Genomic DNA, 17713 nt, shown 5'->3' with positions numbered 1-17713 from the left:
TTATTTGTAATAGAGAATATATCGCATTTTGTGTTTTATTTCACTTCCTTGAGCTTTTTGTGGTCTTTGCTTTAGATGAAAATTATAAATAATAATTTATATACATACAAAATACGTATTTTTTTCGCATCTTTCTAATTCATTAGACTTAAAAATCAATCCAATATATTTTTGGTGTGAGTTTTTAAATTCAATTTTGGAACCCTTTTTCTTAATGACTTTGGAAGTTTTTTTGCGTTTGATGAAAATTCTTAAAATTCCAAATGGAGATGTTGAACTCTCTGATGAAATTACTCAACAAACATTACTTTCTGAGTCAATGATCGAAATTATGCAAAATTGGGAAAGAAAAATTGACAATATTACTATTGATGAGGAAGTTTATTGCTTATGTGGATTCCGAGGAACCGCTTCAAATTAAGAGTGTAGTCCCACCCGAAGATGTTAAGGGATACATTTCTATCGAAACTTACAAACGCACGTCAAACGAGCCATCAAAGGTATAGGCAATCTCAGAATTGGACAATAGGCTGACACTATGGTGCCCATTATAAAAATGAGGGATGTTTTGAGGGTGACCAAGGACCAGGTTCAACTTAAACCTAAACAATAAGTTCGATTTAAAAGAATTATCTATAGACTCGAGTTTTTGATATATACCTTTATAATTGAAATGTATAATTCATCCCATATTGTATGTAATTTTCAATTTTTACATCTGCTATGTGACCCCTCGTTCTAACGTTTTTCCATAATTTTTTTCGATTAAAATACGTGAGCTTCGTAAGGTTTAGGGTATCGCAAGTACGTTGAATTTTTGATATCTACCTATTTAATTAAAATTTAAAAATACATACAATTTTTGTTTCATTTTGACTTTCTTCATCCGGTATAAGGACCTCTTTTCTAACGGTTTTTCATTATATTTCTTATTAAGGTGTCGTACAACGCACTAAAATTTACCTATCATTTTTGATATATATAATTTTCTTTGAAATAAATAGAAAATTCAATTTCGGCTTTTTAAATCCGCAGTGGCAACCCTAGTTCCAAAGATTTTTCATGTTTTTTTAGTTTCTATTAATCTAGATAATTTCTTAAGCTATCAAGTAATGCACTACGTAAGAATCGTAATCCAGATATACATCTGTTTTTCTAAATTGAGAATAAATCTTACTTTGTGTTTTATTTTAGTTTTTACATTTGATATGGGGACCTTTTTTCCTACAGGTTTTCGTGGTCTTGCTTAAGATGAATATCACACTTAATCAAGCCAGGTATTTCTTCTATCTTCCAAATTCATTAGACTTAAAAATCAATCGAAAATGTTTTTGGTGTTGAGGTTTTACATTCAATTTTGGGACCTTTTTCTTCATGATTTTTATTTTTTTTTTGTTGAAAATTGAAAATTATTAAATCTCCTAAGGTACAACGCACTGAAAATAGCCTCGAATTTAATATATAAACATATTAAATTGAAATTTAAAATAATTCCATATGAAATCTATTTTAGAATTTGGATGAAAGTAGATAATTTCTTAAGATTCTGAATCATGCAGTAAATTAGAATCATAATTTAGATATAATGTTTAATTGAAATCTAGAATAAATCTGGACCTGTTTTTAACTTTGATTTTTACCTCCAGAATCAACGGTTTTTAGTGTTTTCATAATGCTATGCACAGAAATTTGAACTTTTGTTTCAAAGGTATAAAACATTTAATATAGCCTTGTATTTTCAATATCTTATTTACTTGAAATCCAGAAATGTCCCATCTCGTCTCTAACTGTTTACGTCCGTTATGCTGATCGTTGTTCCAAGGGTTTTCATATGATTTAGATTAACTAAATAGATGCCCAATGGTGTACTTAAAATAGGCTAAAATTTTTGATATATACCTCTATTTTTCAAATTGAGAATTAATCCCTTTTTGTGTTTATTTTTGACTGTTTATACGCGTTTTGAGGACCCTTGTTATAACGGTTATACATTTTTTCGTCGAAAATTTCACGAGCTATCTCCTATTACACTTAAAACCGCTCGCTTTTTTGAGGTATTCTAAAATTATTATTATTTTTAATAAATCCAATTTTATGTTTAATTTGTCACTTTTACATCCAATATGGGAAAATTCATTAACAATTTTCATGTGGTTTTTTCTCTGTTTATAGGGAATTACAAAAGTGATAATAGGATTCAAGTGTATTTATAGTCAAAAAAAGTATATCTGTTATATTTACTACTTAATAGTGTTCTTTCCTAAGAAAAGTAATTAAATGTATAAAACAGTAGTATTGAAAATTAAGAGCTAAAATTGAAAGTCGTTAAGGCTCGCCATAGAAATTTAAGGCGCGATAAAAGCCCGAAACCAGATTTTCAACATGCAGCTAAAGGCTCGATGCTCGATAAGAAACTCGAGACTCGGCTCGAAGCTCGAAAACCGAAAAAAGAGAGGCGGGAGGCTCGACTCGAAACCAAAAAATCAAGACTCGCACAGCCCTTATATATAGTACATTATATATCAAAAATCTTAGTTACGACACCTAACCAAGTTTACTATTTTTCAACCAAAGAAAAATAATGAAAAAGCGGACGTAGTAAGTCAAATTTAAACAGAAAATTTTATTTATCACAAATATCAATTAAACGGGAAGATATAAAAAATACGAAGCTGTTTCAACTTCGTTATACGATATCTCAAAAAATCCCATTTCTTTCACCTAAAGCAAAAAACATGAAAAACCGTTGGGTCAAAGGTCCCAGTAAAGGGCTTAAAATTCAATATTAGACACAAAATGGTGTTAATTATAATATTCAATTAAAAAGGTATATATCAAAACTTTTAGACATCATACCTTACGAAGTTTACTATTATTCATCCACAAGGAAAATAACAAAGAACCGTTGGAAAAAGGGTCCCCACAGCGGATGTAGTAAGTCAATTTTAAATTCAAATTTTATTTATCACAAATTTAAATTAAACAGGTAGATATCAAAAATACAAAGCTCTACTGCGTTATATGTACGAAACCTTAAGGAATGGTATTATTTCCACCTAAAATAAAAAACATGAAAAACCGTTGGGTCAAGGGTCCCCACAAAGGGTGTGAAAATCCAAAATTAGATACAAAATGGTGTAAATTTTAAATTTCAATTAAAAAAGTATATATTAAAAAGTTTAGATACGACACCTTACGAAGTTTACTATTCACCTGAAAAATAGTGTAAAATGGGTGATATTAAAATTACAATTCAACAGGGATATATCGAAAATTGATTTTATTTACTTACAAAGACTACTAACTAGAAACATAATGAAATACCGCTTGAAAAAGGCTCCCCATAGTGGATATAAGAGTTCAAAATTGAACAAAAATGAGATGTATTATGCATTTCAATGAAACAGGACAGGTGGATATCAAATATTCGAGGCTCTTTAATGTGTTATACCGTAGCCTACGTTAATCAAGGCCCGCGCATCCTAGATTTCGAGGATTTATTTTTGGCATTTTGGATCGCCGCTTGTCGCCGCTTGGTGCGCTCTTAGGATTACGGTTTTAAATTTAAAATCTGCTTTTCGCGGGTGATTGGAACACGTGTCGCAATCCAAATCATGTTTCGTACGGGGAGAGAGGGCTTAGAGGGAGAGAACAAGGCGCGTAAACTGCCTCTAGCGTTATAACAGCTGGGTGGAAAGGACATAATTATAAATATTGTATTTCTTACATAGTTATTATTTTATCTCTTATAATTATTTTAACTTTCTAATAAAAATAACATGATTTTCATCTTTAAAATTTAGTAATTTTAAATTTTATCATTCTAATTTAGTAATTATAAATTTTATCATTCTAATTTAGTAATTATAAATTTTATCATTCTAATTTAGTAATTATAAATTTTATCATTCTAATTTAGTAATTATAAATTTTATCATTCTAATTTAGTAATTATAAATTTTATCATTCTAATTTAGTAATTATAAATTTTATCTTTCTAATTTAGTAATTATAAATTTTATCTTTCTAATTTAGTAATTATAAATTTTATCTTTCTAATTTAGTAATTATAATTTTTATCTTTCTAATTTAGTAATTATAAATTTTATCTTTCTAATTTAGTAATTATAAATTTTATCTTTTTAATTTTGTAATTATAAATTTTATCTTTCTAATTTAGTAATTATAAATTTTATCTTTCTAATTTAGTAATTATAAATTTTATCTTTATAATAATAATTATTATAAATTTTATCTTTATAATAATAATTATTATAAATTTTATCTTTATAATAATAATTATTATAAATTTTATCATTCTAAGAATAATTATTATAAATTTTATCATTCTAAGAATAATTATTATAAATTTTATCTTTCTAAGAATAATTATTATAAATTTTATCTTTCTAATAATAATTATTATAAATTTTTTCTTTCTAATAATTATTATTATAAATTTTTTCTTTCTAATAATTATTATTATAAATTTTTTCTTTCTAATAATTATTATTATAAATTTTATCATCTTTCTAAAAATTATTATTATAAATTTTATCATCTTTTTAATAATTATTATTATAAATTTTATCATCTTTTTAATAATTATTATTATAAATTTTATCATCTTTTTAATAATTATTATTATAAATTTTATCATCTTTTTAATAATTATTATTATAAATTTTATCATCTTTTTAATAATTATTATTATAAATTTTATCATCTTTTTAATAATTATTATTATAAATTTTATCATCTTTTTAATAATTATTATTATAAATTTTATCATCTTTTTAATAATTATTATTATAAATTTTATCATCTTTTTAATAATTATTATTATAAATTTTATCATCTTTTTAATAATTATTATTATAAATTTTATCATCTTTTTAATAATTATTATAATAATATATAAGAAATGCATGACTTTCCTATATTTAAATAAATATTTTAGTCCAAACATTTTTATGCATGATCCCTCTAATCTTCCCGCTCAACAAATTCAAATAAATGGAAGATCCCTTGACATTTACTATCTAAATGCGCCCCTTTCGAGAATCAAGTGCAAAAAAACAAGCAGGCGCGTACTCTCAATGCCGCCCATAGCCAGAACACTATGCGCGGGCCTTGATTAACGTAGGCTACGGTTATACGATACCTTCGGAAATTATCCAGTTTTTATCTAAAGCAAAAACATAAAAATCCATTGGAAGAAGGGTCCATATAACAGGTGTAAATAGTAACAATTAGACACAATACTGGATTTTATTAACATTTCATTTAAACAGGTTTACATCAAAAATTGTAATCATTTTTCGTGCGTTTGGTTGAGGAAGTTTTTTAATATTCATTAAAAGAAAAAAGACGAAAAGTCGCCATCTCGGGTATGAAAATTTCACAGTTAAACTCAAGATGAATCATAAATTCTTCAAATTTTCCTTTAAAGCAAAGAAAGTGAAAAATAGTTGGTACAAAAGTATTATAGATGTAATAAGTCAAATGAAACACAAAATAGAATTTACTCTCAATATCAACTAAACCGTGTTTTTATCAAATTAATGATTATTTTTTAAGTGCACAAATAAAAAAAATGAAAAACCATTAAAACACTTTGCAGTAAAAAATAAGCATTGAAAATATTTTGATAAAAGAGGAAGTTATTAAAAATATTTTGATAAAAGAGGAAGTTATTAAAAATATTTTGATAAAAGAGGAAGTTATTAAAAACCCTATTCTAAGTTTAATTGACGATGCCATTCGTAAATATATTCTTCTAACCTTTGTCATTCTTTAGTGTATTAGACTATAAAAATTGAAATACAGTATATTATACAAAAACGAGTTTTTCTTCGCAGTGCTTAAAAAACTTCACATATAGACAATCATTGGCCACAGTTTTGTAAACTCACAAAGGCCCAGAAATTGGAAACTATTACATGTATTACAATTTGAATTTCAGTTTTATCAATAAGAGAAATTTGGTTTTAATTGAGGAGTTCAAACATTTCCTATGATTCGAAATTTTACAACAATAACGTCTAACTCGCAAACTATTATCCACCTCGTAATGTTAAGCTTCATAGAGATTAACATAACGATTTCGAATTCAGTATAAATAGAAAATATTCAAATACTTTTACTGCGTGCTAGAACCTATTTTATTGTGGATATGCATAAAAAACCTTTCTTTTAAAAAATTGCTCTGGAAAGATTTAATTCTTGATTAGAATATCGAACCGAATTTTTTCCTCCCAACCCATTAAGCTATATTATATAATATTCACGAAAATTCTATTTTTGGCTATAAAAATTTTTTAAATATTATTGCGGGAGTGAAAAGGGATTCAAGCTGAATTGATATTTCTCTTTGCAAGAGAAAACTCCCAATTTTTAGCTTCCACATTTCATTTTTTCTCTGGCGGGCGTTACGGTGAGCAAACGAGACGAGTTTATAGCCCCCCCGTACCGACCTTCGGCGTTGAGACTGAAGCTCGTTTATGTTTCTCTCGGCGCAAGCGCGACGTTTTAAAAATATCTTCCGCAGACCGATTTAAAAAGGGGGTTGAGCAGGCAGAGCGTACTCGTTCCCGCTGAAGTAGTACCCCCTTTCTCACCGGATCTATGTCTCTATCAGTCTACTGAGGATAGCAGCTCCTTTGACGCCCCTTTTGAAATCGGTCTATAATTGTTAAGTACCATAGCATTGGCTTTATGCAGTTTTCGATTGTCATTAAATTATCTGAAACTTATTATAATTCTAGGAGAGTGGAACCTCTCTTACATAAGACTTCATACAGCCTTTAATGATTAATGAGGTGTTTTTTTTATTGGTTTTAACCTTTTTCGTATTATTTTTACTGTTTTTAAAAAAATCTATAGAACATCAACCCGGACTCACACAATGTGGTTATAATTTCTAAGAGATCCATCTAATAGATTATTTTATAAAAAGTCAATTTGCTAAAGGTGGTTTTCATTAACATAAAATTAATCAGCCTTTTTGGAAAAAAACTCGAAACTTCCCATTGAAATAACATTGGATTTTTTATAAAAAAAAAAGCCAAATTCTGGACCGTATATTCCAAAAATTATAAATTTCTTAGGATTCAAAACGTTTTTAAATGAACATAAGATCTTTATATTAGGTCCTTTTCTACTTTATATTCAGAAACTTTTATGTTAAGTATATTTAGTTTTAGTTTTTCAAAAATACCTCGATTTACGATTTTTTCAATGATGCCCTGTTTTATTAGAAATTGACAGCACGTTCGAAACTCGCATTTTTTAGCGTTTAGTGGTTGAAAACAATTGGAGTAATTCTATTTAAAGTTTTATGGATGAAATACTCTATAGAAAGTTAAGTAAGCTTGAATCCAAGCGCTGTCTGTTCGCGAGTCGATAACCTCGGTTGAAATCTAATTAATTTTCTTTAAGAATACAGCTCTGCACAAGTCTATGGCATTAAACTAAGGAGTAACATTGATTTCTTACTGTTTAAGACAAACAACGAAATTCTGATCATAGGGGACACGAACTGTAACATCAAAGCCACCACGCTATCGGCAAAGGCAAGACTACCTCTCAAGACACTGGGGAATTTCATACAAATGATAACATCCCCGACCAGAATTACCCTAAACTCAACAAGTTTGACTGATAATATTTATGTAAATCACCCGGAACGAGTCACAGAGGTCATAGTAAAGCCATGTGGAGCATCTGACCACGACATGAAATGGATCATAAGGAAGAAAATGAGTATAAAACTGCATAATAAAATTACCTCCACCAGTAACTATAAGAAAATAAAAATGACGAAATTCGTTCAAGAACTCCATAGAAAATTAAACAAGGCTGAGGAATCCATTGACAGCCCAGAAAGGAGCTTACAGATGTTAAAAACTGAAATAATTAACCACATGGACAAGCATGCTCCGCTAAGAGAAAAATATGTATCTATTGAAAGTGCCCCGTGGCTAACCTCAAATATAAAACATCAAATTCACATAAGAGACAAATTCAAGACAAAGACAAGAACAGTAAACCATGGTCATAAGGAAAAGTACCAAAATATGTACAGGAAACAGACAAACTTGGTCAACGCTCTTATCCATAAAGAGAAGACAAGATACTTCAAAATTAATATTGGAATCGGCAGTAATGAAACGACCAGTATTTGGAAAACCATTAAGCCATACCTCAAGCAAAAGCATACCAAACCTATAACGGAGATGGAATACAAGGCCAATAAAAACAAAGATCCAGAAACTGTAGCAAACATGCTTAACGAATGCTTTGTGAACATAGCAGGGGAACTGCTAAACATGAAGAGTGTATCAAGATAATAGCTAAAGCGCAAAAATTTGACTCACAGCTGCCAGCGCAAAAGCTAATATTACATCTCTGCAACATAATTACCACCTAGAAGTGTTGAAATTCATGTACAGGATAAAAATTAGTTATTACCCTGACTTTATTCCAGGATGGTTTCAAACAACCAATAATAACGTAAAAACTCGTGGCACAACAAATAACTTCTATACGGAAAACGTCTCCAGATATAGAAATAAAAGCTTGAAGCATAAGGGTATAGAGCTCGGGAATAGACTCCCAATGGACATCAAACAAAAACAATCTTATAAACTTGTTATAGATAAGATAAACAATTATTTGAACAATCTTACTAGTCTTGAGTAATAGCAGAAAAATTAGAGCTTTTCTTTTTTTAATCTTAAAATCTTAACTTAAAAGCAGGACGCTTTTGTTAATAAGAAAATTCTTAAAGGTATATCCTAAATAAAAGCCTATTATTATTATTATTATTATTATTATTATTATTATGTTTTTTGGACTTCGCGGGACCTGTGGTCGAGGGGCAAGGCCAAGTCGATGTCATTTATCTCGATTTGGCTAAGGCGTTTGACCGCATCTCCCACGGAGTCCTTCTACAAAAACTTCATTTTATGGGCATTGGCAGTGAATCTCTTGGTTGGTTACGCAGCTATTTATCAGACCGTGTTAATGTGTTAAAATGTAACGGTCAACTTTCAGATGTGTCTTATAGGGTGAATTGCGGGGTACCGCAAGGATCCTCGCTAGGACCATTGCTTTTTAATATATATCTGTATGACTTGCAATCCTCGGTTAAGCATTGTACCCTATTCCAATTTGCGGATGACAACAAAGTTTGTCATATTATAAATACACCTGACGATTCTGCGAAGCTACAGGAAGATTTGCATGCCATTGCCCATTGGTGCACTCGCAACAACCTAGCGATCAACCCTTCCAAGTCCATACACGTGACTTTCACAAGAAGGTTTTGCCGCGAGGTGCATTCCACATATAGTGTTGCTGGCGCGGTAATTCCGCAAAAATTGCAAGTAAATGACTTGGGAGTTATTTTTGATAGGGAACTATTTTTTCGCGAGCATATAGCCAATTGTGTAAATCGATGTAGGCGGACGCTAGCTGTCTGTTATAAACTATCTCGCTCACTTAAGTCATTACATCATTTTAGAATTTTGTACCTTAGTCTAGTGCGCTCTCGTGCCCTGTATGGTTCTCTGGTATGGGGAGGGTGTAGTCTGTACCTTCTCTATCGAATAGAAGGAATACAAAGAAAGTTTATCGAGTACGTTCATAGTTTTTTTCTAAGTCATTTACCATATATTTACGAATCTCTTTTAAATGAACTAAACCTTAAGTCTTTGGAATACACCATGAAAATTAACGATGTTAAATTTTTATTCAAGTTAGTTCGTAATATTATACCATTGAGTGCATTATTAGTCAAACTAAATTTTCTAGTCCCTAAAAGTCTGCGACGGACTCAGACGTTTTATGTCAAGAACCGCAAACTCGATCCCATGCAACGTATGCAACGACATTATGATTCTTTTGGTAGCACTTTCGACTTGTTTTGCATGCATTATAAAGATATTCGATAAATAAATATAACATATGTTGATATCTATTATACAATTTTGAAATAACAAACTATTATGTAACAAAGTAAACTATTTTAACAAAGTATGTAGTTATGTCTCGGCACTATTGCCATTTTTTTCTTTTCATTGTACTGCACTGTAAGTAACTTGTATAAGCCCTATGTGTATATTCTCGTGAACCCTCGCGGTTTTTTGTATACACAATAAACAATCTTTTCATTTCATTTCATTTCATTATTATCATTAAACTAGAATACCGATTAAAGGAAGTTAAGCTAGATTACCGATTAAAGGAAGTTAAGCTAGATTACCTATTGCAGAAAATTAAGCTAGATTGCCGATTCGTAATAATTTCCAGTTAATGTTTAAATTTCACTAACCACTTCTGCTATGAGGATCCTTTTACCGACGTTTTTTTCATTATTTTTCATATGGATGAATAGAAGTGAACTTCGAGGGTTGTCGTGTATAAAATTATTTAAAAAACCTTTGTAATAGAAATTTATAATTCACACCATTTTCCGTCTAATTTTGTATTTTTAAATCCTTTACGGGGACCTTTGACGCAACGGTTTTTCATGTTTTTTGCTTTTGGTGAAAATAATGCGATTTATCTAGATATCGTATAACGAAGTAGAAATATCTTCGTGGTTTTGATGTCTTTCTGTTAAATTGAAATTTTTAATAAATCACATTTTGTGTTTAAATTTGAATTACTACATCCGCTATGGGGACCCTTTTCTTAACGTTGTATTATTATTTTTCATATAAATGAATAATAGTAAACTTCGTAAGTTGTCGTATCTAAAATTATTAAAAAAACCTTTTTCTTGAAATTTATAATTTACACCATTTTGTGTCTAATCTTGGATTTTCAAAGCCTTTACGGGGACCTTTGAGCCAACGGTTTTTCATGTTTTTTGCTTTTGGTCAAAATAATGCGATTTAACTAGATATCGTATAACGAAGTAGAAATATCTTCGTGTTTTTGATGTCTTTCTGTTAAATTGAAATTTGTAATAAATCACATTTGTGTTTAAATTTGAATTACAACATCCGCTATGGGGACCCCATTCCCAATGTTTATTTTATTATCTTTCATATGGATGAATAAAAGTTAACTTCGAAGGTTGTCGTGTATAAAATTATTTAAAAAAAACCTTTTACTTGAAATTTATAATTTACACCATTTTGTGTCTTTAAATCCTTTATGGGGACATTTGAGATAACGGTTTTTCATGTTTTTTGCTTTTGGTGAAAATAATGCGATGTATCTAGAATTCTTGATATCGTATAACGAAGAAGAAATATCTTCGTGTTTTTGATGACTTTCTGTTAAATTGAAATTTGTAATAAATCACATTTTGTGTTTAAATTTGAATTACTACATCCGCTATGGGAACCCCATTTCCAACGTTTTTTTTTAATATCTTTCACATGGATGAATAAAAGTTAACTTCGAGGGTTGGCGTGTATAAAATTATTTAAAAAAAAATTTTTCTTGAAATTTATAATTTACACCATTTTGTGTCTAATCTTGGATTTTCAAAGCCTTTACGGGGACCTTTGAGCCAACGGTTTTTCATGTTTTTTGCTTTTGGTGAAAATAATGCGATTTAACTAGATATCGTATAACGAAGTAGAAATATCTTCGTGTTTTTGATGGATTTCTGTTAAATTGAAATTTGTAATAAATCACATTTTGTGTTTAAATTTGAATTACTACATCCGCTATGGGGACCCCATTTCCAACGTTTTTTTTTTAATATCTTTCACATGGATGAATAAAAGTTAACTTCGAGGGTTGGCGTGTATAAAATTATTTAAAAAAAACCTTTTTCTTGAAATTTATAATTTACACCATTTTGTGTCTAATCTTGGATTTTCAAAGCCTTTACGGGGACCTTTGAGCCAACGGTTTTTCATGTTTTTTGCTTTTGGTCAAAATAATGCGATTTAACTAGATATCGTATAACGAAGTAGAAATATCTTCGTGTTTTTGATGTCTTTCTGTTAAATTGAAATTTGTAATAAATCACATTTGTGTTTAAATTTGAATTACAACATCCGCTATGGGGACCCCATTCCCAATGTTTATTTTATTATCTTTCATATGGATGAATAAAAGTTAACTTCGAAGGTTGTCGTGTATAAAATTATTTAAAAAAAACCTTTTACTTGAAATTTATAATTTACACCATTTTGTGTCTTTAAATCCTTTATGGGGACATTTGAGATAACGGTTTTTCATGTTTTTTGCTTTTGGTGAAAATAATGCGATGTATCTAGAATTCTTGATATCGTATAACGAAGAAGAAATATCTTCGTGTTTTTGATGACTTTCTGTTAAATTGAAATTTGTAATAAATCACATTTTGTGTTTAAATTTGAATTACTACATCCGCTATGGGAACCCCATTTCCAACGTTTTTTTTTAATATCTTTCACATGGATGAATAAAAGTTAACTTCGAGGGTTGGCGTGTATAAAATTATTTAAAAAAAAACATTTTTCTTGAAATTTATAATTTACACCATTTTGTGTCTAATCTTGGATTTTCAAAGCCTTTACGGGGACCTTTGAGCCAACGGTTTTTCATGTTTTTTGCTTTTGGTGAAAATAATGCGATTTAACTAGATATCGTATAACGAAGTAGAAATATCTTCGTGTTTTTGATGGATTTCTGTTAAATTGAAATTTGTAATAAATCACATTTTGTGTTTAAATTTGAATTACTACATCCGCTATGGGGACCCCATTTCCAACGTTTTTTTTTAATATCTTTCACATGGATGAATAAAAGTTAACTTCGAGGGTTGGCGTGTATAAAATTATTTAAAAAAAACCTTTTTCTTGAAATTTATAATTTACACCATTTTGTGTCTAATCTTGGATTTTCAAAGCCTTTACGGGGACCTTTGAGCCAACGGTTTTTCATGTTTTTTGCTTTTGGTCAAAATAATGCGATTTAACTAGATATCGTATAACGAAGTAGAAATATCTTCGTGTTTTTGATGTCTTTCTGTTAAATTGAAATTTGTAATAAATCACATTTGTGTTTAAATTTGAATTACAACATCGGCTATGGGGACCCCATTCCCAATGTTTATTTTATTATCTTTCATATGGATGAATAAAAGTTAACTTCGAAGGTTGTCGTGTATAAAATTATTTAAAAAAAACCTTTTACTTGAAATTTATAATTTACACCATTTTGTGTCTTTAAATCCTTTATGGGGACATTTGAGATAACGGTTTTTCATGTTTTTTGCTTTTGGTGAAAATAATGCGATGTATCTAGAATTCTTGATATCGTATAACGAAGTAGAAATATCTTTGTGGTTCTGATATCTTTCTGTTAAATTGAAATTTGTAATAAATCACATTTTGTGTTTAAATTTGAATTACTACATCCGCTATGGGGACCCTTTTCTTAACGTTGTATTATTATTTTTCATATAAATGAATAATAGTAAACTTCGTAAGTTGTCGTATCGAAAATTGTTTAAAAAAACCTTTATAAATTAAATTTATAAATTACACAATTTTGTGTCTAATTTTGGATTTTTAAGTCCTTTACGGGGACCTTTGAGCCAACGGTTTTTCATGTTTTTTGCTTTTGGTGAAAATAATGCGATTTAATTAGATATCGTATAACGAAGTAGAAATATCTTCGTGTTTTTGATGTCTTTCTGTTAAATTGAAATTCGAAATATTCAAATTTTGTGTTTAAATTTGGACCCTATTCCCAACGTTTTTTTTATTAACTAAACGTTTAAATATATTAAAAATAAGGCATTGTATAGTACACCTCAAGTTACCCATTAAGTATTCAGATATTGATTTCTTAGCTCCGTTATGGACTTTAAGAACCTCTCAGTTTTGGTATATTCCGTCGTAATGGAAATTAGTAATATATATATATATATGTATATATATATATATATATATATATATATATATATACATATATATATATATATATACATATATATATATATATATATATACATATATATATATATATATATATATACATATATATATATATATATATACATATATATATATATATATACATATATATATATATATATATATATACATATATATATACATATATATATATATATATATATATGTATATACATATATATAATAATAATAATAATAATAATAATTGTTTATTGTGCACAAAAAAAGCTTACACGGCTCACGAGATTGTACACATTTCAAATAAATTAACAGTTAAAACAGACAATGAAAGTAGTATTAATTGATAAACCCATGTTTAGTGCTGAAAATGTCAATGGTTTCATCGAATTGGTTGCAGACAGTTTGCATTCTGGACATTGGATTTAAAGATTTATGTGCCACGTAGAAGGTACTGGGGTTTCTTGTGTTCCTAGGTACATTGATGCTTAGGACCACAAGAAGCTCCGGTAATGAAATCAGATTTTGTAATAATTTCCATAGGAACTTAACATCTATAACATTTGAAGTATGTTGGGTAGTTTTTAAATTTAATCTTGTCAACATGTCCTCATAATTGTAGATTATGTTGCGCATAAAATATGTGTGCATATTGTGTGTGAATTTGCGTTGCACGCCCTCTATTTTGTTACGTAGGTATAGGCTACAGCCACCCCATGCTATTGATCCATATAGCAGGCGTGAACGTACAAGACCTAAGTATAACATTCGAAAATGTGCCGGCGAACGCAGGGTTCGTGATAATTTCAAGGCCACTGCCAAAGTACGGCGACATCTATTAAAAGTCATAGTTATGTGCTCCCGAAATAATAAGTGGCTGTCGAATATTACACCTAGGTCCCTGATGGTTTGCTTTTGAGGAATGAGGAGCTTTTCTAAAGTGTATGTAGTAGTTAACTTTCTACTAATCCTTCTAGTGTATATCATGTGTACCGATTTTTCGGGGTTTATTGGAAGGTTGTTTTTCTGGCACCAATCTGCTATAGCATTAAGGTCCTGTTGGAGAAGTTCGCTATCTCTCGCGGAATTTATAACTTTGCAAACTTTGTTGTCGTCTGCGAATTGAAGTAATTTAGAGTTTACTACTGAGAATTGAAGATCATAAATATAAATATTGAACAGCAACGGCCCCAAGGAGGAACCTTGGGGAACGCCGCATGGGACTTGGTAAGTTGTTGGTGTTATAGTGCCATTACATTTAATTACATTTACTCGTCCAGTTAGGTAGTTGCCTATCCAGCTTAATAATTCTCCATCCACCCCTAGCAGTCGTAACTTTTGCAACAGGATAACAAGCGATACTCGGTCGAATGCCTTGGCCAGATCTAGGTAAATTACGTCAACCTGGCCACGACATTCCACGACTGGAGCCATATAATTCATCAAGCAAGCGTGGTTTGTATCGACGCTTTTTCCTTTAAGGAAACCATGTTGGCAATCATTAGGGAAGGTGGCAAACCAATTCTGGAGGTGAGTGTGGACAGACATGTCAAAGATCTTAGCGAATACCGGTAAAAGTGAGATTGGGCGATAATTTTTTGCAAGATGGGCAGGACCAGATTTGTAGATTGGTACCAAAATTGCTTTCTTCCACTGTGTAGGGAAGATTTTCGATCTCAAGGACAGATTGAATATGTATACCAAAACTGGTAGCAAGATTTCCCAGCAACCCTTCACAATAAATGCGGGGATTCCGTCTACCCCTGTAGAAAGCTTAGCAGGTAGTCTCTTAATCGAGTCGTATATATCTTTCTGCGACAGTGTCTGATTTGTATAAGAATTCGAAAACATATTGGGATTGTCAAATTGATACAAGGTGTTTGAATCGGTTTGGTCAACTGAAATACTAGCAAACTGTCGTTGAAATAAAGTGGCAATTTCTGTGTTATCTGTTATCAATTCGTTATTTACTTTGAGGGAGGTTAAGTTAGATTTGTCCTTGATATTGCCATTCACGAAGCTCCAAAACTTTTTCGGATTGGACAAGGCCTCCTCGCATTTCGACCGCGTGTGCGTGGTCCTATCTCTTACTGTGTACCGTTTTACCAATGAACGATATTTCTTGAATTCAATGAAGTCTGACAAAGCATTAGTCCGCTTATGTTTTCTGAAGAAATAGCGTTTTTGTTTAAGAGCACGCCGTAGGTCCCAAGAGTACCAAGACGGGAACTGAGAGTTCGAGATAGGACGTCGCAGAGGGATAGAAATACGCATGGCAGCTTGTACGGTACATGTTAAATGTTCAACGCATATGTCAACATTATCCGAGTTTGAAATAACAGACCAATTATGGTCTCTTAGGTTTTTGTAAAGAGCGTCGTAATCGCCTTTTTTGTAGTTGTAGGATGGCTCGGTATGATTGAGTTGTTTATACGGTTCTATAGAGTAATCGATTTGAATCGGGGGATGATAGTCGTCGACTTTGACTAAGGGGACAGGCAACGAGCTGACGATAAGACCATTGACATTTGACAGACATAGATCTAAAATATTACCGCGACTATTCGGAAATGCATTTAGTTGAAATAGGTTAAGGGAAAAGCACATTTCAAAGACGGTAAGTGCTTTGGACTTGACAACGGAGGTGCAGCCCTGAGTGGACGTTAAAGCCCAATCCACCCCTGGTAGGTTAAAATCACCCAATAGGATGAGGTCAAGGTCGTTAGCAGCTAAAACCTTAGACAGATGCTGAGAGAAGAGTTGGTAAGATATTTCCGTGGAGTGAGGAGGAAAATATACATTGGAAATAAGGAATGACCCACCAGAGGCAGTTTTAACTTGCAGAAAAATGCATTCATCTAAAAGTTCGAGGTCACGTCTTCGCGTGCAAACAAATGACTTTTTGATCGCAATCAGAGCTCCACCGCCGCGAACATTTTTAAAGTCTGGATCAGGTCGATCCGCGCGAAAAACCCGATAAGTGTTTGGAAAATAGTCATCTGAGAAATGTTGATTGTTAAACCAAGTTTCGGTAATACAAATAAGGTCATAGTTTTCGGTAATAATATTGTCCAAGAATTCATTAGCCTTGGTTCGTAAACCCCGAGTGATCTGGTAAGCAATTTTAAGTTGGCTCATTGATCGGCATCGGAGGAATCCGGTGGTTTTGTTTCCGATTCGTGTTTGTGTTCCGGTCTAGGAACGCCGTGAAAGGGGGCCATGATACAATCCTCTGGCCAGATTTCAGGGTCGCTTATTTTGTCAAAATCATTCTGGTCTGTGCAGGTAACGTAAAACGAGGAATGTGACGCCGTTGGGCTCTTAGATTTAAGTCTTATGCAGTGGGAAGAATTGATCCGGGCTACCTCATTAAGCGTCGCCTGCAATTCCGTGGACAGGAGTGATTTCGCAAGCCGGCTGACAAACAGGGCCTTTGGAGGCGTTCGAGAAACTTTGGGGGCCGTTTTAATACGTGATTCGGTGGCTTTTCCGGTTGTAACTTGCTGTGGAACTCTTGCATTTACAATAGTAGGCCTAGCCGTTTGATAGGGAATTGGACCACGATTCAGAATTGCCCCACCACCAGGGACTGGTGGTGCTCGTAGCCATGGGGGTTGAGTCGAAGCTGTGGCCCAGGGAGCCGTAAAGGTATGACCAGTGTTCGATGTACCTTTGGCACAGAGGCAGCTTTGCCTACCCTTCTCGATAGTGGCCTTTAGCTCGGCGTTTTCTTTTTCCAGGTAGCTCTTGTCTGCTTCCAATGCAATAACTTTGGATTCCAAAGTCGCCATTTGGGTTTGTAGGGAGTCAAGTTTCAGTAATAT

The 17713-nt window shown here is 31.5% G+C and overlaps 2 protein-coding genes across 3 annotated transcripts; one reads left to right on the top strand and one right to left on the bottom strand.

Moving 5' to 3' along the window:
* Positions 1-7214: 7214 nt before the first annotated feature.
* On the top strand, positions 7215-8795 carry LOC149630956 (uncharacterized). 2 transcript variants are annotated; one of them, XM_089851167.1, is made up of 3 exons: positions 7215-7367; positions 7441-7764; positions 7837-8795. In XM_089851167.1, exons 1-3 carry the CDS (start codon positions 7340-7342, stop codon positions 8349-8351), a joined length of 867 nt encoding a protein of 288 aa, XP_089707293.1. In that variant the 5' UTR covers positions 7215-7339; the 3' UTR covers positions 8352-8795. The 2 variants fall into 2 exon arrangements, with proteins under 2 accessions (XP_089707293.1, XP_089707292.1); XM_089851166.1 differs by having other exon boundaries at positions 7218-7367; positions 7441-8794.
* Positions 8796-15447: 6652 nt separating this feature from the next.
* LOC149630955 (uncharacterized) lies at positions 15448-17027 on the bottom strand. The gene is made up of 2 exons (XM_089851156.1): positions 15797-17027; positions 15448-15620 (listed from the first exon to the last, which is right to left on the bottom strand). Exons 1-2 carry the CDS (start codon positions 17025-17027, stop codon positions 15448-15450), a joined length of 1404 nt encoding a protein of 467 aa, XP_089707282.1.
* Between the last annotated feature and the right edge of the window lie 686 nt (positions 17028-17713).

The sequence above is a fragment of the Phalangium opilio genome, unplaced genomic scaffold (assembly GCF_054372755.1).
Source record: "Phalangium opilio isolate 3A_F unplaced genomic scaffold, DU_Popi_V2 ptg000101l_1, whole genome shotgun sequence".
NCBI lineage: Eukaryota > Metazoa > Arthropoda > Arachnida > Opiliones > Phalangiidae > Phalangium > Phalangium opilio.
Note: the sequence above shows the minus strand (reverse complement) of the source record. Positions and strands in the feature narration are given on the sequence as shown.